Here is a 23,728-nt window from a genome sequence, read left to right as displayed (position 1 = left end):
TCTCCAACTAAGATATGGATCAAATTATTACATTTAGTTGTAACTTTGATGTTATATTTTATAAAATTTATAGTTTTGATTTTTAAATTTTGTTTCTGTAATTTTAATTTTTTAATTATGTGTAATTTTGAATTCTGATTTTAATTTTGATTCCTTAATTTAAGGTATACGATATTAGGTTAGATAAAATATATTTATTTAGATTCATGGTTTCTGCAATTATATATAAATAAGATTATTCGTTCTGTTCTTAAAAGGATTAGATGCATATGTTTCAAGGATCACATGTGTTAACGTGTTCACAACTAATGTCACACGTTACAAACCCCTCTCTAAATTGTACACGCAGACAAAAACATTTTTTTATAATATATGTATTAAAATATGCATGATTAGAAATAAAATAAAAAATTCCCCTCTCATAATTAGACACTTTCAATATTTTTTTCTCTTATTTGAAGTTATGTTTAATAAATTTTAAATATAACTGTAGCCAAAAAAAAATTCTTTCAAACATGTCAACCTATATATATATATATATATATATATATATATATATATATATATATATATATATATATATATATATATATATATATATATATATATATATTTCTACCATTATTTGTATAAGAGAATCTTCTTAATAACTTATCTCTTTCAATTCAATCTCTTTTGTCTCTATCTTTAATTAAATTTTAATTTTAAGAAAAAATTAATAGAGAAAAGTAAATTTATATTATGAATCTAAATTATATTAAAGCTTTATTATTATTATTATTATTATTATTATTATTATTATTTATTATAAACTTCAATTGCTAGTCTTCTTTTTGACTTACGTTTCACAAGTTACAATCATAGCTAATCAAGTAAGAAAATATTTCGACCGTCAATTAATATTTTTTTTTATTTTTCTTTGTAATTTTCATACACATACATATCTTCACTATAGGTTTGGTGTTAATCTCAAATGAATATCAATACTATTTGATAAGACTCTCGTATAATAATTTTTATACCAAGGTTTTACTATAATTTTCATAAAGGATAAGTGAGAGACTATGGTATCTAAAAAAAAATTATAAAATTATTAATTACTTTTTATTAATTGTAATTTTTTAATTAATAATGTATTTTTTCCGTGATTAATTACAAACAATGTTTCGAAGAAAAAGAAAATATATTAGAACTATAAATATAGATGCATGAGATTGAAAATCACTCATTTTTAATTATTTATAAATTATTTTAAAATATCTTCTAAGAAATATTTTTTAATAAGAAATTTTAATTAATAAAAAAAAAGAATATTTATAAAATATTGATTTCTTATATATATATATATATATATATATATATATATATATATATATATTTAACTTTAGAATGAAAGAAAGAGAATATATGACCTATTATGATGGATTCTATTTCATCTCATCTCCAGTTCTTATTTATACTTCCCAAATTTTATTAATTTTTGTGATTAATTATTGTCAATATTCTACTTTTTTACAATACTAATTTTGTAATGTTTTATATGTTTTTTTGGATGTTTTGGGACTGAATTTTGTTATTTAAATGACTGCATGTGTTAGATAAATATATGGACAGGGTGAACATATAAGATAAAATTCATTCTTACGTTGAGAACCCTTTCACCAACATATAAAAGACAACACAATTGGCCATAACTCACATATAGGCACACATATCACTGCAGAACAGTTCTGCTTGAATCTAAAAAATAGCCTATTAGGTGAATATAAATTGCAGTTTCCAGCATTCATAAATAAGGCACACATAGACACTACAACCCGGTTCTGTTTCACATATCAGCAACTGCTCTAACATTAAATATCAAAGTCTATGCTTCTCCGTTGTACCGAATTGAGAAGCTGATCTGCATCATTTATACCACACATGTGCATGAGTTTACGCAGAATTGTTGCTGCATCAAAATCTGAGGTGAAGCTAAATACTGCTTCGTTCCCAGAAATTGGATAGCGAGGACTTACTCCCAAGGATTCACTCACCAATTACTCCAATCCTTCTACCTTCAATTCCATGAATTTATAAAACACTATGAGTAAGAAATCGTGCAGGTTCTTAACAGTCGCATGAACCAACTTATATTTATATAATGGAAGTTGTAGTTTTAATTTTTAAAATATATATATATATATATATAATGATTTTGTAAAGTCATCTATTTGAATATTTTACAATTATATATAGGCATATATTTTTAATTATTTATCTACCATAAAAACAAACAAAGACTTAAACTTGATATGAAACAATCCTCCTTAATTATATGAACTTAATAAGTAAAAAAAAAACATGAATGTAATAAAAAAAAATTATATGCTTTCCAATAATAAAATCGAGTCTCAAGTAGAAATAATGTTCCTAAAATTATTATTTTTTCTTCATTTTCCTATTTCCCATTTTAAACTGAGTTTTAACTGATTTTCACCTTATTTATAAACTCCACATTATTCTATTCAATAAAATCGTCATAAACATTTAATCAAATGAAAAGGAAATAGTGATTGATATAACGCTATATCAGTAACAAATAACTAATAGTGAGAGTACAATTATTGAATTATACTTATCATTGGTTGTTGAAACCTATCAATAATAATTAGAGTTAATAAACCTATCATTTGAAACAAAACTTTAATTAGTAATTTGCACATTAAAATATAACGTCATTGTCGTTCGTGTTATGCATAAGTTGCATGCATTGCATGGCTGAGCCATGTGTCCTTTAAGAAGCCCAAGCTCCGAAACCAGAGAAAAATAAAAAAACCAAACGAAAAATGGAACATCTGTGATGATAATGTTTACAATGTTAGTTTCATCTTCAAATTAGATTTTGCGCTCATTCATCATCCTGAAGTGTCATTTTCAATGCATCTTCTGCAGTTCATTTTCTGGAATTCTGCAGGTCCTTTCAATGCATCTTCAGATTTTGGTTCTGATGTAGATGAGGGGTGAAAACTGCCATCAATGTAACTCAAGCATGTGATTTAATTTTTGTCGTTTGACCTAGTAAGTTATGACCCTACTTGATTAATTGAGCTTTATAAAATCAAAACAAATGGTGTAGTAAAGGTCGCCTAAATCATTCTAAACGGCACGTCTTCCCAACTTTGAGGTTAATGTTTGCATTTCGGATTTCCTTGTTATCTATGGATTGAATCAATAAATGTGAGAAAAATAAGCAATGTTGATAGAAAAGGAACCCAAAAGATAATAACCTACTGAGACTCATGGTGGTACAACTTCAATACCATTATATTAATAATTTAATTTATACACTGAAAACAATGAGTTAACATATGGAAAAAGTTCTCTTGATCACATTCTTCCAAAAAATAACATTAACTTTACAAACCATTTTAATAATATAATAGTACATATTAGAATTTAAAATTAAGAAATAAAACAAATATTATTAAAATATTATTATTTAGAAATTTCATGTGTATGTTTTTTATTTAGTGGGTGATAATATATCATTATTTTTAACATAATAGATCTTTATGTATATATTCATGCAATGTTATATGGCATTATGAATGAGTTTTGTGCATATGAAAACTTGTTAGATTATAGTGTAAAGAGTAATAAAGAATATGTTAAATTATTATCTTAATCATTTAATTTATACATAAGTATATTGAAAATAATGAGTTAACATAATGGATCTTTCCATGTATATGCATGCAATGTTAATTTGTATTATCAATCAGTTTCATCTATATGGAAACTTGTTTGACTATAGTGTAAAGAGTAATAAAGGATATCGGTATAAGTAGTTGAATCATTATATTAATCATTGAATTTATGCATAATCGTGTTGAAAACAATGAGTTAACATAATGAATCTTTCCATATATAGGCATGCAATGTTATTTATATTATTAATGAGTTTCATGTATATGGAAACTTGTTAGATTATAGTGTAAAGAGTAATAAAGAATATCCGTATGAGTAGTTGAAACATGAAAGAAAGATTCCTCTTTTTGGTACAGTAGATTTCTAAATCAATGTCACTCATATCATAAATTAAAAAAAACTTTTAATAAACACAAAAGAACATGACATTTGTCTTATTTCATTAACTATTGACTGAGTAAATCACATATCTGCACATATACAATTATATACACAATTTGTTATTTTAGTTTTAACTTTTTATAAAACCCTATAAAAAAGGGAACAACCACAAGTGCAGAAAAGGTGAAAAACGACGGTTATATTACTAATAAAATGATGAATCTTAAATCGATGTGTTTAAACACATAGTTTACTCTCTTGATGCATAGACGATGGCTATTTGACTGCCATGTTAATGACATACATAAACGGCGGTTATGGTTTTAGACCCTCCCCTACACTGCAAAAATACAATACATGAAAGAGGTATATATAAAACGACAGTTATTACCATAACCGTCATTTTATACACTTTCCAAGGCTCAACACAGATGGAGGTATAAACGGTGATTATCACCATAATTGTCATTTATACCCTTCTCCGAGAGGTATTATGGGAATTTTGTTTAGTTCATTATGTTTTAAACATTTTCCCATCTAAATTAACTTAATAAGAAAATCCAGCCAGTCAAATACACAAATTCAGATAATCAAATTATATATATTGATAAAAATGTATTACAAACACTAATTCATATTCTTATCTATCTATCTAATTCCTATACTAATTATTATCTATCCTAGAGTTATAGAAATTAAGGAAATATGTAGCTCAAACATGTCTCACATAATCTATGTCGACTAATTGCTCATCTATAAAGAACTGCATTACAAAATAAGGTTTACATTAGTGCTAAGATACATATACTTTAAAGAATTACAAAGAATAATTTAATATTATTACCTGCTCCCAATCACTTTTAATGTCTAGTATTACAATGGTAACCATTCATCGCATAGCGTAAGAACCACACTCAGCCTCTCGGTTGTCTATTACACAATAATTCAATAGAAATTATAAATTTTTGTGACACGTGATGTTATTTTTATGAAAATCATTTTCCTTTTTATAAGGACAACATATACCAATTTGAATACACATGATATGTTTAAGCATTTACTTCCTTCTATTTCTGATAATGATATTGTTGTGACTACATCTGTTAGTGATATTGTTCCTTCTATTTTTTGTAATGATATTGTTGTGCCTACATCTGTTAGTGATATTGTTCCTTTAATTTCTGAAACTGTATTACCATCCAGTCTTCCTGCTTCTGATTCTTCTACACCATTACATTTAATTGATATTGATGTCTTGCAACACCAACATTTTGATCCACAACCTTCATCTGTTCGAGTTTCTACTCGTCTCAAACAACCACATGGATACTTGAAGGACTATCACACTACTTTCTTCTCTTCAAAAGATGTTACTAATCATTCTTCAGGTATTAAATATCCTATACAAAAGTATCTCTCTTATCATAATTGTTCTCCTACATATTCTTCTTTTGTCATAATATTTCTTCTATCCAAGAACATAAATCATTTAAAGAGGCGACACAACATGATTTTTGGAAAGAAGCTATGCAACATGAACTTGATGCTCTTGAGTCTAATGAAACATGGTCTTTTATGGATTTGCCTCCTGGAAAGCGTCTTATTGGGTGTAAATGGATTTTCAAAGCCAAGCATAAACCAGACGACACCATTGATAGCTACAAGACTCGTTTGGTTGCCAAAGGATATACTCAAACCAAAGGTATTGAGTATTTTGAGACTTTATCTCTTGTAGTTAAAATTACTATTGTTCAATTTATTTTTTCTTTAGCCAGTGCTAAGAGATGGATTCTTTATCAACTAGATGTGAATAATGTTTTTCTTCATGGTTATCTTAATGAAGAAATTTACATGACTCCTCCCGCAGGTCATACTCTTTCTCATCCCACACAAGTTTGTAAACTTAGAAAATCTTTATATGGACTAAAGTAGGTGAGTCGACAATCATTCTTTCACTGCTCTGTTGTTGACAATAATCTTCAGGAAATCCAGCATGTTAAAACCCATCTTCACAACTCATTTAGTATAAAAGACCTTAGTACTCTTCGCTATTTCTTGGGATTTGAGATAAATCGTTCACCTTTTGGTATTGTTCTTAATCAACAAAAATATTGTTTATTAGATCTTCTTTCTCATAGTGGTTTATTGGCTTGCAAATTCGCCTCTTCTCTCATGGAACCATCTTATCCTCTCTTTGAAAGTGAAGGTTCATTACTTTTGAATCCAGATGAATATAGAAGATTGATTGGGTGTTTGTTATACCTTACTCACACTAGGCCCGATATCAGTTTTGCAGTTCATAAACTCAATCACTTTATTTCAAATCCACGAGAACCTCATATGATAATAGTTCTTTGTGTATTACGATATTTGAAAGGATGTCCTGGTCTTGGTCTATTCTTTTTCAGTAATAATCAAATTATTATCAAAGTTTTTTCTGATTCAGATTGGGGAACTTGCATTGATTCTAGAAGGTTTATCACTAGTTATTATGTGCTTATGGGAAACTCTTTAATTTTATGGAAGTCTAAAAAGCAGTCTACAGTGTCCAGATCTTCTACATTGTCCAAATCTTTTTCAGAGGCAGAATATAGAGCACTAACTCGACTTGTTTATGAACATCAATGGTTATAATATTCATGTCAGGATTTACATACTAATATTTCTGAATATTTTGTTGTCTATTATGACAATAAACCTGCTATATGCATAGCAAAGAATCACAGGTTTCATGAGAGGACGAAACTCAATTAAATTAATTGTCATTTTGTTCATACTAAATTTCAAGAAGGTCTCATTCATTTAATCTCAGTTTCTTCCTCTAATCAAGTGGTTGATATGTTGACCAAACATTTGCATCCTCGACTATTTCATGACAATTTATCTAAGTTGAACATGAAAGATATACATGTTTCAGCTTGTGGGGGTGCTATTAAATGATAAATATGATCTCATATAATATTTTAGATTTTCAGTGGGCCACTTTTATTGATTTATTAAATATCAAGTTAGAAACTATTTTATAAATTTTTATTAATAATAGAAACTATTTTAGATCTAATTTTTTTTAGTTTATAAAATAATTTTTAATTTAGTCAAATAATAAATAATTATTTTAATATTTAAAAATAGTTTTTATTTAAAGATTTGTTAAAGTGAAAATGCATAATTAGTCACAGCGAAAATTTCAAAAATGTTAAGTGTTTATCCAACCAAACTCTCTTCTATTTCCACAAAAGATATGAATAGTAGAAAATTGAGTATCATCAATTTTAATACTACTTGCATGTTTTTTAAAGATATCCAACAGAGATACCAATGTCAATAAAAAAAAATTCTCTAAAATATCAAAATATTATTTTTTAACCAACCTTAAAATAATAAGGTTACGAGATTTTTACTTATATTTTTTCCATCTTGTTTATTTTTATCCCATATTCCACTACATCCAATATCCCATGAAAGTTACTCAAAAAATTGAAGATTGGTTAATTGGCATCAAAATGATCATTAGATGTAACTTTATAATTTGCAAAATAAATTTACTGTACCATTAGATGTAATGTAGCGTTATGATAGAGAAATTGGAATCGGTGGTTTTGATAACAAGCCTGTATCCATTCTCACCACAAATTATTAGATACGTGTGTATACACCACCTACCTCTCTCTCTGTATATATTTTACAGGGTTATGTATTCTGAGAATAACTTTATATTTAAGATTCATCTACTTTTTGAGAAAAACTTCTTCTCTCCACCTATATTACGTTCTCAAGGTATCACTGGTGTGCAAGCACCTTGCCTCACCATGGAAGGAGCATTATCAGGTGTGAGGAAAGGAGCATGGAGTCAAAGTGAAGATGACCTTCTGAGAGAATGCGTCCAACTCTACGGGGAAGGAAAATGGCACCTTGTTCCTGGAAGAGCAGGTTTCATTCACCTCTTTCTTTATATTATCCTTTTCCTTTTCTTCATTTCTTTATATAATAACTTAGACATCCTCAAAGGTTGTGTTGTGTTGTGATGTATAATATAATAAATAATAAACATATTTATGAGTCACATGTTGTGTTTTGTACACGTAGGGTTGAACAGATGCCGGAAGAGTTGCAGATTGAGATGGTTGAACTATTTGAAACCAAATATCAAGCGAGGAGATTTTAGTGAAGATGAAATTGATTTGATGATCAGATTGCATAAGCTTTTGGGGAACAGGTTCTGTAAGATTTATTTAGAGACACCAAAATAAGAAAATAGTTTTATATTATATATCAGTCAACTGAATTATGCCATGCATGACGATTAATCATTACAAAATAATAGCAATGATGAAAGAAAAACTTTGTGGATGCAGATGGTCTCTCATTGCTGGAAGACTTCCGGGGAGAACTTCAAACGATGTGAAGAATTACTGGAACACCAACATGCGCCGCAAAGTACACTCTCACAACAAAGATGACGAAAACAACAACAACGTAAAAGAATCCGAAACAGGTTGGAAACCCCACCAAGTGATAAAACCTGTGCCTCGAGCTTTGCCAAAAGCATCGTCCTTGGTGCAGGGGAAAGTGATGAGTAGTTCGAAAGTTGGTGTTAGTGAAGGAGTTTCATTAGGGTGTGAGAATTGGTGGGAAACTCTGTTAGATGAGAAGGAAGAGAACATTGCAGTTGACGACATGATGTGGTTCCCTGGTGCCAAAGATGGAGAGTTTGAGCTTTGGGATGAAGAACTTGGTTCTATTGCTTCTGACTTTCTTGAAGAAACTCAAACATGGAGTGATTTTCTTCTTAATTAACCTTCCACAGTTTCAACTTATAATAAGTTCAAACTGAAGATTTTATTTACTTTAGAAAATAAGTTCTTGCTAAACGCACTGGTTAAGAAATTAAAAAAGAACTTCTTGAAAAACGATGCATTTTTATGCATCCAACCAGAATTTCACTTTTAATTCTTTAACCAGTGCCTATTTGTTGTGGATATTCTCTGTAGAGGGAATCTTTATTTATTTTGAATTTTCGTACCAGCAGTTGGTCTCCCAAAAACATAATCTATTCACATTTTATTGATATTTGATGACATATATATGGTTTATAATTCTATTGATATTTAACAATATAATACTAAATGTAATGATACTTTATTCAGGATTATTTTAATGTTTAAGAATACATGCTTTATTTTATGAGCACATGATTATTAAATTAAAATGGTAAATTAGGTTTATAATATATACTATCTATTATATATTATAAAATAAAGTTTTATCACAAACATCGATGTAACATAAAAACATCTTATATACTATTTTCAAGTCAAAATGCTTCTGAATTATTTTTTATTATAATAACGCATATTTACAATAGTTAAAATGATTATTTAGTTAAATTATTTAAGTATATTTTTTATGAAACCACCAAACATGATTTGAACAATTTAATTGATGACACAATTAACTATGTGTTACAATTCAAATTAATGAGAAGAAGTGTATATTTTTAATTACCGTGATTAATTTTTATATTAGTTTTTCATTAAGTATAATCTCTCGATTAATCTTAACTCGATCCAGGATGTCGAGTAGTCAATCATTTGGATCGAGAGTGTCTCGATAACATATAGGACAAAATCTATTTTTAGATATTGCATGTGTATTTATATTAATTTTTATAATTATTTACATGTGTAAAAAAATGTGCAAATTTTAGCTTTAGTTCTTAGAGAAAAAAAATTCTATTACTTTCATTTCTGAAAAAAATTAAATAGTTATTTTTAGTTTTTTATATTTATTTTAAGATAAATAAACAAGATTTATTTTATAGATATTTACAGTTCTTAAGTGACACATACTTATTTAGCATTTTGTTCACAATATAAGTAATTTATTAATATTACATAAGATTAAGAATAAAAATAATCATCTTCAATAAAAAACATTTTACAGTAACCAAATAAAAACTATTTTTAATAACTAATTAAATATTTCATTTTTTAAAATATCACACAATACTCAAAATAGATAAGGTTACTATAACTTTTCCTCTCTTTTTTCGTACATTGTTTATTTCTGACCTTTGAGGTCCCAAGATACAGAAAAGGCAAGTTCTCAATTTCTATGGAAAAAGTCAGTTATCTCATGGAAATAACCGACAGAAATATGTGGCTAATTTCCATGAGAAAAATAAGAAATATATCTTAGAGACCCACCAAGAAGTTTATTCTCAGGCACAAAAATGCACTGATAAAATTATCTCTATTGTTTTTTTGCCTTTCGAGATTGTACTGTCTCAGCTGATAGAAAGGAACTATATATGTTTGTATTTGATGATTAATAAAAAAAACAAATTTGTTAGAATAAATTTATTTACGCAAACTCAATTATATGAAAAACCAAGATGAAAACTAGTTGAGAAATCATTTACATCTTTTACTCTTATTTTTATTTTATTTCTATATTAATATTAAATTTAAATTCTTAATATATTACATAGTATAATTAATTATATATTATGTCTATAACAGATTATATATTACGCTATAACGTAATAATGGATTATGTTAGATACATTTAATTATGAATAAAATATAATATAAATAATAATAATAATAAAATTATATTATAAAAAAATCATTAAATATAAATCAATTTTGAAGATAAAAATATTTAGTCATTATATTAACTAAATTATATATAATTTTAAAGATTACAAAAATTTATCGATATTTAAAGTAGTTTCTATTATTAATAGATAATTTTTAAATTGATATTTAATTTATTATCAAAATTTTAATTACCAACTTCAAAATCTAAATAATCACTCATTAATTATTTTTTATTTTTAAAATTGATTTTTATTTAATATTATTTTATAATATTATTAAATAATAAATATTATTATTATTATTAAAAAATTAAATTATATTTAATTAAATTTATTTTATAAAAATAAGATAATTTGGTCATTTTATAAATATACTATTTATAAAAAAATTATTATATAAATTAAATCATTCACCATCTTTAAAAATAAAATAAAAAATTTACTTCTCAGTTTTTTTTCAAAATTTAAATAATATCACTTTAATTTTTTTATTTTAATAAGAAAAGAAATTTAAATTCGTCTTCAAAGAGAAGAAGGTTCCGGTTTATTGCTTATCTCATAGAATGCAAAATATCATAGAATACGGAATGCATGATATTGGTAACTCTTGTATAGTTTCATGAGAAATATAAATTCGCAAGCAAGTTTTTTTTTTTCGAATTTTTAATCAAATCCCGAAGTTTATTTCGCATTTTGCTTCATGCTGATTTAATTTATGAAAAACATCTATAAAAAATCGTGCGAATTTTCAAAACATATATAATTTTGGTTTTCAAAACAATTTTATATTTGACAAAATAATGAATAAATTTTTCAATATTTTTAGATAGAAGTTTGAATGCATAATTACTTCCTCTAAAAATAATATATAAAATATATTTTAAAAATAAACTTACTGATTATGATATTTGAATAATCATATTAAATGACATTCGGATGTATCAAACATACACTTATATAAAACATATATGTGTCAACAAATTATTATTTTGTATCATTGTTTTTGTTTTTGTGAATGTACTAAATAGCTTATTGATATTCGTTGTAATAAATGCCACTTAATCATTTTCTAGTTATAAGTTAATACAGATTTTAAACAAAAGTTAAGCTAAGCAATCAAAACAGCCTTTAAATAGAATATTTAATTTGTTCCAGCCACGTAGACTTGTCATTGTCAATTCGGCTCAAGTCATAGCACTTAGAATCTATTTGGATTAGTGAGTTTTGGTCTATTTGGATTAGGAAGTTTAAGGAACAAAAAAAGTATACAGGAACAAAAAAACTCACATAAAAAAAACTCATAAGATCAAAATACCAAAAATATTATAATAGGAGGGTCATTTTTTAAAGTAAAAAAAAAAAGTTATTTAAAAATAAAATAAAAAAGCTTTATACACATGAAAATATCAAACAAAATTCAAACTTAATATAAGTAAAGACAATTGGATTTAAGTCACGTTAGGTTAGGCTAACATCATCTTAAGTTGGTCGACATGAGATCAGGTCGTCAAGTCCAATTCAAGTCAAATCTAGGTTAAATTAAGACAAATCAAGTTTAGGTCAGGTCTTACCCTGATCAGAGTCAATTTGAGTCAAAGTCAGGTTGAATCAATTTAGGATCATATTAGGCCAAGTTAATTCGAGTCCAAATTAAGGCAAGTCAATTTGGACCCACATCAGGTCGAGTCAAGTTGGGTCCACCTTGGATTGAGTCATTTTAAGCCCACCTCAGCCTGAGTTATTTTAGGCACACCTCAAGCTCAATCGAGTCATGCCTACCTCCAACTCAATCAAGTAAAGCCTACCTCGAATTCAATCAAGTTGAGTCCACCTCAAACTGAGTTGAGTCAGACCTACCTTTGGTTGAGTTAAGTAAGGTCCACGTTAGGTCGACTCGAGCCTTACCAAGTCAAACCAACGTTAGACTAAGTCATGTGAGTTTCACATCTAGTGGAGTGGGAATCATATTGATAACTGAATAGATTTATGTCCATGTTAGGCCGAGTATAGTTGAGTCCACGTTGGATCAAGTCGAGTCATGTCAAGTTGGGTCAACCTTGAACTGAGTGAAGTCGAGTCAACCTCGGGTCGAGTTGGGTTAGGCCCACCTGAGGTCAAATGAAGTTGGATCAACCTCGGATCGACTAGAGTCGGGTCAACCTCGAGTCGAGTCTGGTTGTACTCACCCCGGTCTGAGTCGATCAAGCCCATCTTAAGTTGAGTTTGAGTCAGACCCACACTAGGTTGAGTCATGTTAGGCCCACATCGAGCCGAGTCAAGATGAGTCAAGTCAAACCCACGTCAGGTTGAATCGAGTAATACTCATTGTGTGCCAAGTCGTGTCAGTTCCACATTAAGTCGAGTCGAGTCGATCTCACTTCTAATAAGTTGAGGGAAACAACATCAAGTTAGGTTAAATCAAACAATATCAACCCTAATCTAATCAGATCCACTGTAGACCGAGTTGTGTCAAACCCATCTCCAACAAAATTCAAATAAGAACATACTAATTAATTCAAGCTAAAATAGGATTGGCCAAAGTGAAATTCACGTTGAGTTGAGTATTAATTATGTTTACCTATCTTATTTTATTTTATTTTAATTGAACTTACACTTTACATATTCATTTAAAATACATTAAGAAATAATTTAATTGATTAAAATACAAAAAGTTAAAAATATAGAAGTTGAAATTTAACTAAAATTATGAACTTTTTTTCACAATGTCGGGACTAAAATTCTGGATGAAATATCAAATAAATTTTAATTTATATGAAATTTGTTTATTTAATTTATATAATGGAAATTAAAAATCGGTTCATTAATGAAATTTAATCCCTGAAAAAAATATTAATTGGACTGAATCTTTCACGCTTACTCTTTTTAATAACTTTTATTTTGGATAAATTAAATATTTATATATATATATTCCTTAAAAAAGGATTATGTATGACATATCAAATTATATTCCTTATATTATTTTTCTTTTTTAGGTTTTCATCTCACACACCTAAACTCTTTCTTTTACTTATCAAATATTTCAACAAAAATAACAATCTAAAGCGTTAAAAAAATGATAAAAAGTATTAAAGCTAAAAAGAATTGTAAGACAAATTTGTGGGGTCCTTCAATAATTGTTATATAAAAAAGACTTTGATTCGTAATTATTCTAACAAAAAGTTGGCTGTCTTCAAAAGTCAATGTACAGTTTCTGTACAGTACTACTCATTAAGGATTGAAAAAGAAATTCCTATTTATATATATATATTTATACATAAAATCTCCTACATACTTTTAATAGATATCAATAGGTATAAACGATAATATTTTTTTTTACATATAAAATCTCCGACTAATATTTTTAATATATGCTAATATTTTAATTACACAATGATTAGTTCTTATTTGAATATTATTTTTACATTAAAAAATAAAATAAATAATTGTTTATAATTTGATTTTATAAATTTATATTTTTGATTTTATACAAGATGGATAATGGATAAAATATAAATCACGAGTAAAACAATTTCCAAGTTATATGAGAAAGACCTAAAACTATATTTATGTAGCTAAATTAATTATGGTATGTAATGTCATTTCAATATCAAGAGAGTCTAACTCAAATAATAATTAATAATTATATATGTCTAAATTATTATAAATTCTCTTTTACTAAAAGTTAAGTACTCTCTTCCAACAAAATAAATAATGAATTGTATATTATTATTGAATTGAAAAATACTTTTTTACAATAATTACATATAACATAACTTAAATATATTTTTTAAATTGATATACGTATAAATCGATTTGATATCTAATAATAAATATTATTTAATTAGATATTCATGTCAACTTAATCTTTATTATTCATTTTATTAATGATTATCACTTAAAAAAATCATTGAATAAAAACTAATTTTAAAAATAAAAAATAATTAGTGATTATAGTGATATTTTAGAGATTAAAATATTTATTTTTTAAATTAATTTTTATTATTGTTAAATAGTTTCTAAATTTGTTTTAATATTTTTTTTTCTCTAAAATAAAATAATATCTAATTTATAATTTAGTAACTATATTCACTAATTATTATTTTTTTTTATCTCTAAAACCTCTGATAATATTTTAAGTTTTTAATGACTTTGAACATAAATAAAAAAAATCTTCTACAATTAAATCAGTATTCGATTTCATCATTAAAATTTAGTAATACTTTTACAAAAAGGTTAATCAATTTCTACATTTTGAATATCCACTTCAAATAATTTCAATTAATTCCAAACAGACACTAATTTAAAATTTTAAATTTTAAATATTATAACATAAAATATGAAAATAAGGAAAATTGTATTGGGATCGGCACTAACAATTATGAGAAATAAACAAAAAAATATAATTAAAAGGAAGGGTCAAATCAGTATATACATATGATCAATATGAGTATATTCCAAAACACTTTATTTTTATTTATTTTCTTTATTAAAAATAAAAGAAGCATAGAATCAGTGTGTGTGGAATTGCATGTCCACGTAATCTGATAAGAAAAGTTCCAGAAAATGAAGTTTGCGACCGCGCGCGATCCACGTTGTAGGATTCATGATGCTACGTGGATGAAATGAGACCGCAAAATACAACTAAATCTGATTTTGGCCTTTTCTTCAGACTTCAACTTCACTTTTATTGTAAAAACTTTGATGTTTCATTTCCATACCTCCCATAGTGACAACTGTCACTGTTTTATCAGTATTTTCTTCCGTACTTTCATTTTCATTTTTTGCATAGCACATGGCCTGTTCTATATATTACATTTTTTATTCCATTATAATTCACTTAGCTATAAAATAGATTATTTTTTAGGGTTTTTTTTTCACTTCAATAGTTTCTTACGCAACTTTCCTGTAAATACTCTTTTTATAAAATTTTTAAAATAAGAAGCTATATTTTATTCCTAATTTAATTTATTTTCTTTAATTTTATTAAGATGATACTTAGAGTAAATTACCCTCACTGGATAAACTCTTATTTTTGTTGGTACTTTTTTGTTTACTTGCATGATAAATTTGAATATAAAATTTTCCACATTTCAATAGTTCACAAATTCTAATGTTAAAAGACTCAATTATGTAAATTATTTTCACTGTAACAATAAATCAAACACCTAATTAATTAATTAATTAATATAAGATTAAAATATTTATTAATAACTCATAATCTCTTCTATATGTTTTACTAATACTCATAATGTCAATAATGCATAATGTCAATTCTTTCAATAATGTTCATGGTGCTCAGAGTATCCATTCCCATCTATCACATATTCTATTACAAATTAACTCTAACACTTTATCCATTTCTAAGTCTCTTATACACACAAATATTATTTCTCAAAATGTTAATAATCGTCCCATGCGAATGGGTCTGAACTTCGATTTCACAATCACATACTTCACCATTCTTTATTCTTGGCTCGTAATGAACTTAAAGGTGTTAAGCAAGCTCTAGTTGATCCAAATTGACTTTCTATTATGCAATAGGAACATACTACCTTAATATAACATAATACATGAGATTCAAATCCTTGACCTATGACAAAAAACAATAGGGTGTAAATAGGTGTTTCAAGTTAACAATCCACATCAAGAAATCCATCAAGATTTGAAGTTGAATTCAAAACTCTTGTTTGTAAAGCTAGAAAAACACTTTATTGCTTAAAACAGATCCTAAGAAAATTGTTAGATAGACTAGAGTTTATCTTTGTTCAGTTTGAATTTGAAACTTGCTTAATCGACATGCACTTAATGCTAAGTGCGTTCGTATACTACCATACATGTGTTTTTTGTATGTGTGTGCGTGGATGTGATGAATGTGATTTTTTGTGTGATTTGATTAAAATAATAAGATGCATGCACTTATAGGATATAGTGGCCTAGTGTGGTTGTGTATAGTGGAAGGGTACCTAAGATGCTATCATGATCTAATGGTTGTAGTAATGAGTATAAGAATTTATTAAGAAAAAGAGACTTCATTGATCCACTGATAGCCTAAAGTGGTAAGAAGTTGATGGAGATTCTTACACTATTATGATTATAGATTTTGTGCAAAAAACTACAATAAACATCATGAACTTGAGGTTTAAAACAAAAGTGTTTGGAATGGTTTAAATTTCAATCATAATATATATAACCTGAGTATATGAACTCAGACACATGTGCATGTATATATGTATATATTTATATATGAATGTATGTATTTATGTGCATGTACGTGCACACACACACACATATATATATATATATATATATATATATATATAACACGTGTAGATGAATTCAGACACATGTACATGTATATATGTATATATTTATATATGAATGTATGTATTTATGTACATGTACTAATAATTAATATATTTAAAAAATTGACTTTCATAAACTAATAACTCTAAACCCTAAACCCTAAACATACAAGTTTTAATGAGAAAAATGTCTTATGTCTTTCTTATTATCAATATCAACAATTTAGAATTCCAATTTCTCTAATAAAATACAAACAGTACATAGTAACATTATTTTTATAAATTAAAATATTATAAAATAATATAAAAATAACAATATATTAACATTTATGCGTAACAAAAAAAAAAAAATATATATATATATATATATATTAAAACACTAGTAATTAGATAAGAACTTTTAACAAAATTTAAATATATAAATCCTAAATCCTAAACTCTTAACAAAATCATTAGTTCATACCCCCTTCTAATAACAAGTTGATGAAAAAACACATTAAGTCATGTTTAGTGTCAAAACCACCAATCTATCAGTTTACATACCATTACATATTTCTCTTTTAAAATTGTATACCTGTTGACATCTATTATTATAAATCTGGAAATAAATTATAAAACAAAAAATTATAAAAAGTTAAATATTACATAATTATGTCGATAAGTAACATATTTTTTATCCCCTTAATATATTATTGAGACACATTTATCTAACAATTTAATAATAAAGTAAATATCATATAGTTAATGCTTCTCAAAACCACCAATTCCAACCATGTCTAAAACTAATATGGTTATTTAAATTGTAACAATCTCTAGTAACATTGTTTTATAAAATTTAAAAACATATCAACATTTAGCAATACAAAATTTAGAATATAATAAACTAACATCTATGCAAGACATGGATTATTACATTAGTTAACACATATTATATTATGAGATACACAATTTTAAGTTTAATACAAAAATATTACATTATATGCATATTAACAAAACCACCTATTTAGAATACATTCCGTTAATTATTTCTTCAATAAAAATTACAATAGAATTGATTATTATGTACCTAAAAATTAATTAACCAATTATTTACAATACTAATTATCTACCTTTGGTTAGAAAATATATGTCTAGATAAGTATGTGCATTTATGTACATACACTTTTATAAATATTTAATTAAATAAATTAATAGATATTCTTTTTATTCTTATAAAATATACTTATCTTATACTATACTTACTATTTTATCATTCTTAATATTAGATTTATGTATGTATAATAATAAATTATTAAATATAGAACAATATAAAAAAGATTACTAATTATTAAATATATAATACTGAAATATAAAATTAAAATACTACAAATAAATAATTGTTCAATTATTATAATATGTGTTTGTTTGTGTAAACACATAAATATGTATATAAATAATTAAAACGTGTGTGAGTGTGCATTGACATATATATACACTTTTATATATATATATATATATATATATATATATATATATATATATTATATTTACAAAAATTTAACAATACATTTTAATAAATAAATAAATATATATATATTCTAATAAATAAGTTATTGTATAATTTAATTTAAAATATACTTATTTTTTGCATTTTATGTTATAGTTACCACTTCATCATTAAAGTTGTTACAAGTAAAAGTATATATAATAATAATAATAAATTATTAAATATAAAATAATATTAAAAAGACTTACTAACTATTAAACATATAATACTAAAATATAAAATTAAAATATTAAAAATAAATAATTGTTCAATTATTATGGACATACGTGTGTTTGGTTACACTCACGTTCATTATATAAATATTTACACATATGTGTTTGCACACGTAATCATGTCTATAATAATTGAATAATTATTTATTTTTAATATTTTAATTTTATATTTTATTATTCTATATTTATTAGTTAGTAAGTTTTTTTATATTATTTTATATTTAATAATTTATTATTATTATTATTATTATTATATATACCTTTATATGTAACAATTTTAATAATGAAGTAGTAAGTATAACTTAAAATACTAAAAATAAGTATAAATAAATTAAATATTATGCAAGAACTTATTTATAAAAATATTTATTTATTTATTTATTTATGAAAATATATTGTTAAATTTTTATAAATAATATATATAAGTGTATATACAATGCACATTCACGTACGTTTTAATTATTTATATACATAAATTTATGTGTTTACATAAATACATGTTTATATATTTGAACAATTATTTATTCTTAATATTTTAATATTATATGTTTAATAGTTAGTAATCTTTCTTTATATTTTCTATATTTAATAAAAAAATTATTAATTTTAATATTATATGTTTAATAGTTAGTAATCCTTCTTTATATTTTCTATATTTAATAAAAAAAATTATTATTATATATATACATAAATCTCATATTAAAAATGATAAAATAATAAGTATAGCATAAGATAAATATATTTTATAAAAAAATATATCTATTAAATTACTTAATTATATATTTATAAAAATGTATAATTACCATGTACATAAATGCACATACTTTCACAAAAACATATATTTTCTAATGAAAGGTAGATAATTAGTATTGCTAATAATTGGTTAATTAATTTCAGGTACATAATAATCTATAATATTCTAATTTTTATTGAAGAAATAACAAACGGATGCACTGTAAGAAAAAATTGAATTATTTATGGATAATTACCCACCAACTTTTTTGCGTATGGAAATTTAATTTATCGTCCGCTATGTCTGTAGGTAAAATCATTTTAGATGAAAAAAATAGGTTTGCCAAAATTAATGAAGAAATGTACTTACCTACCACTAAGACTCTGTTTGGATTGAGGAGAGGATTTGTGAGAAAGAGAGAAAGTGGATTTGTGAGAATTTGAGAGGATGTGTGAAGATATATGAGGTTGTTTGAATTGAGTGAAGATAAAGTGAATTTGTGATAATGATTTATTATAAGTTTACAAATTTATCCTTATTATTAAAATATATCTTAATAATGAATTATAATTTTTTTTGTAGATTTAAATTAATTAAATATTTTTAATATATTATATCTATAATTATTTATATTTTTTAATAAAAATTAAAATATATTATAAAATATTTTTGTGTTAAATTGAAATAAATTTATTAAATACATAAAAATTTATGAAATTAATATTTATTATTATATTCATTTGTTATTTTATATAACTATATATATTGTTGATATTATAAATTTTTTTTTATAATTATATGTTGTTATTAATAGTATAATTAAATATTTTTGAAATTATAAATAATAAATAAATTTATGTAATATTTAATTTTGCATATTGTATAAAATGCATGCACAATAATATTTAAGTAAAATACAATAATCCTATATAATCTCCACAAATATCTTCATTTTGTGAAGAGTGAAAAATGTCATTCACCCTCTCCCCATTTACTCCCCACCCTAAAAAAATATCTCCTCCCTCGTGAAAAAATAAAGGTGAGAAAATTTATTTATTTTTCATTTTACTTGTTAAAATAAAGTCCATCAAACCAAAATTTACTAATTAAAAATTTATAAAACTAAAAGCTACCAAATCAAATAGAATTTATTTCTTACTTGACTAAGTATCTAATATTTAAAATGCTACAATATTTTATTTTATTTTTTCCTTATAAAGTGATCATTTTTGCAAAGAGTAATTAATAGACTCATTGATGGCCCCAACTCAACATTATCAAGAAACATGTTTCCAGCTACTGGAACATGATGCAAACATGATAAAGAATATATCATATTTCACTTGTGTTTACATCTACTATACTATTAAAGGTGGTTTAATATTAATATATTTTAATTTCTATTATAATTCTTATTTTCATATATTCTACAATACTAAAGCACTTTCATTTATTTTACTTTAAATGCAGGTGTTCAAACTAAGTCAAATATCATTGTTTTTAATAAGAATATGTTGTGGGAGTAAAATTTGTGTTTCTTGTTCATAAGCACAAGTTCAGTAAAGTTTGAAGACATTTAGTCAAGTTTTAAATCTGATTTTTTTACAAAATCATTCTATGACTATATCTGGGTGGAATTTCTTCATTGTATATGGTATAGGTAGCTCAATTGTGGAGTAATTATAAAATTTAAGGGTTTATTAAACATCATTCTTGTATTCTTTTTCTACTATTTTACTAGTTTAATTGAAATTGTAATGTAATTTCAGAAAGCTTATTTTTCTAAAACATTTTAAATTTCAGGTGCTTTAACCATCTTTTGAAACTTAGCCAGTGCAAAACGGTTGTTTAGGCTTTGAAAAAACTGCAAATGTCACATCTCACTTGTTTTTATGAAAAAAAATTAAGAAACAATTTACCAATCTCCTTATGTTTTATTTAGATTAGATTCAGGATGTTAAAAAGTCTAGTTCTTTTAGATAAACAAAATGCATAAATTATTGTAAACTTATTTACATGTGTCCATTTGCTAAGTATAGATCTACATAATGTGTTTGCATTAAATTATGATAAGTTTATATTAAATGTAAAGTTAGTTAAATTACATTTTCAACATTTTTTTTTTTAAAATGTTATTGTAATCAATAGATTTGGTGAATAATTATATCAAGTGTGTGAGTGTAAAAAAAATTATATAGTTTCTTGCATTGGAAACAAAGTAAAGAAAGTTTAATTTTTTAAAACCTTAAAAGTTTAAGTTCATTTGAAGTAAATTTTAAGCCTAACTCAACCCCATAAAACCGGCTCATGAGGTTGAAGTTTACCCCCATTTATATACCATGAATTGTCCTCATCTCTAGTCGATGTGAGATCTCCAACAATAATCGAAAAATTTGGAATAAATAGATCCAATATAACTACATATTATTAATTAAAATAAATATTTAAAATAATAAAATTAAAATTAGTATCCGAATAACATAAACAAACTAGATGTACAGACTTGGATAAAAAGAAAATGTATTTATTAAATATATTGAGATGATACCAACTGTTTTGAGCTAAGGAGATGAAATTAAAATGTAGAATCACATTATGAATGCATTTTCTTCTATATCTAATTTTATCATAATTAAAATTATATATACAATTTATCCTAATGTTAAAAACAACATTACTTTTTGTATAAAGAGAAACAACCTTGAAAGATCATGAGGTGAGTCTAAAGTTGTAATATTCAAATGCATATAGCAAATTTTTCTTATCATGATTTAATTACATATAATATGAAATCAACCATTATATGCATCAGCAAAGTCTTAAACTTTTTAAGTACATGACACTAAGTAGCGTTGATGTTTTTCACTCTTTAAATTGGGCCGTGGCCTGTGGTTTGGGCTTTTCTTATTCCCAAGTCTTGTCGTGTCCCTCTTGAAGATTGAATACTTTTCTTATTCTAAAGTCTAAAGATAAAGACTTTATTTATTTATTTATGCATAACATTTTATTTTTATTTATTTATGCATAACATTTTATTTGAGATAGCAAAATAGTATGAATATTCTTTTCTCCAATGTTTTCAGACAAAAGTAACTCTGGAGGGAAAAAAATGGTTTAACAGAACCTAAAGATAAAAAAGGTAGTGTATTTCAAAATTAGAAAAATGATATTCGGACAAATTTAAGGGAACTAGAACTAAAATATGAAAGTTTTAAATAAACTTGTCATAACTTATCTGTGAATATTTATTACTATTATTATTGTGTTTTAATAATCTTGATATGAACTCTTAAGGATTTAATTTAATTTTTTTAAGCATTATAGATATGTATATGTTCATCAAAACTTAAGTCTTATCTGTCTTGGAAATCCATTTGAAAAAATATGCCTTTCAAAGTGCTTGCGAAATTATTGCTAATCAATAATTTCAAGCCATGAACTATTTCTAAATGTTGTTAACACCACCAACAATTAACTCTTTATAAATGTCATTTAATCTTTTATTCATCACACAATAGTGAGAATTTTTAATTTTAGAGCGAGAAACATATTAAATGAATCGAAATTCACTGATTTTAAAATCATATTTAAGCCTTTTCAAATTATAGTATTAGATTGCAATTGGATCAGTAGATTTTCAAAATAGTGTTGTTGTCCTGTTCATTAATTTAAAGTATGGAGTTTGAGATGTTGGTATTTGGAAGCATGTATTAACTTGAGGTTGGTTAGAATTGAAGGAGTGTGGAATAAAATAATTGAGTCCTTAGATCTTAAAATTCTTGAATCTAATTGAATAAAATGAAGTAACTGATGTGGTTTTTAAGCAATGAGAATATCTCTAATGTAGCCAAGCGCACCCTCATCTACAACATCATACCATGTAATCCTCAAGCACGTCATTTCACTCTGCCACTCATAAACATCATAAACAATAAACTCAATTTGCTACTGAAACGAAATTATACAACAAATTAAACAGGACAATGTGCACTTTTAAGAAACAGAAATTCGATTACACATTTATGTTCCATACAATTCACTTACATATTCTGCCTCCAAGGAATTCATTTTGCTGGTATTAGATCATATTATGCATTTATGTGTAAATAAGAAGTCTGATAAACTGGCGTCAAAAACAAATATTTCTTTTGAAAAACATAATAATTAACTGGTACCTTTCTTACCTAAACTATTTTATATCAAAATCAGTTTTTTTTTTTATATTAAAAAAACCGGCTCAACATTTGCAGGGGAAACGGGAGC

At 25.2% G+C, this 23,728-nt stretch overlaps 1 protein-coding gene across 1 annotated transcript; it reads left to right on the top strand.

Moving 5' to 3' along the window:
• Positions 1–7,690: 7,690 nt before the first annotated feature.
• On the top strand, positions 7,691–9,151 carry LOC137826769 (transcription factor MYB1-like). Its single transcript, XM_068632906.1, has 3 exons — positions 7,691–8,001; positions 8,158–8,287; positions 8,427–9,151. Exons 1-3 carry the CDS (start codon positions 7,764–7,766, stop codon positions 8,866–8,868), a joined length of 810 nt encoding a protein of 269 aa, XP_068489007.1. The 5' UTR covers positions 7,691–7,763; the 3' UTR covers positions 8,869–9,151.
• The last annotated feature ends 14,577 nt before the right edge of the window (positions 9,152–23,728 follow it).

The sequence above is a fragment of the Phaseolus vulgaris genome, chromosome 8 (assembly GCF_000499845.2).
Source record: "Phaseolus vulgaris cultivar G19833 chromosome 8, P. vulgaris v2.0, whole genome shotgun sequence".
NCBI lineage: Eukaryota > Viridiplantae > Streptophyta > Magnoliopsida > Fabales > Fabaceae > Phaseolus > Phaseolus vulgaris.
This window is presented reverse-complemented; position numbering and strand designations above follow the sequence as displayed.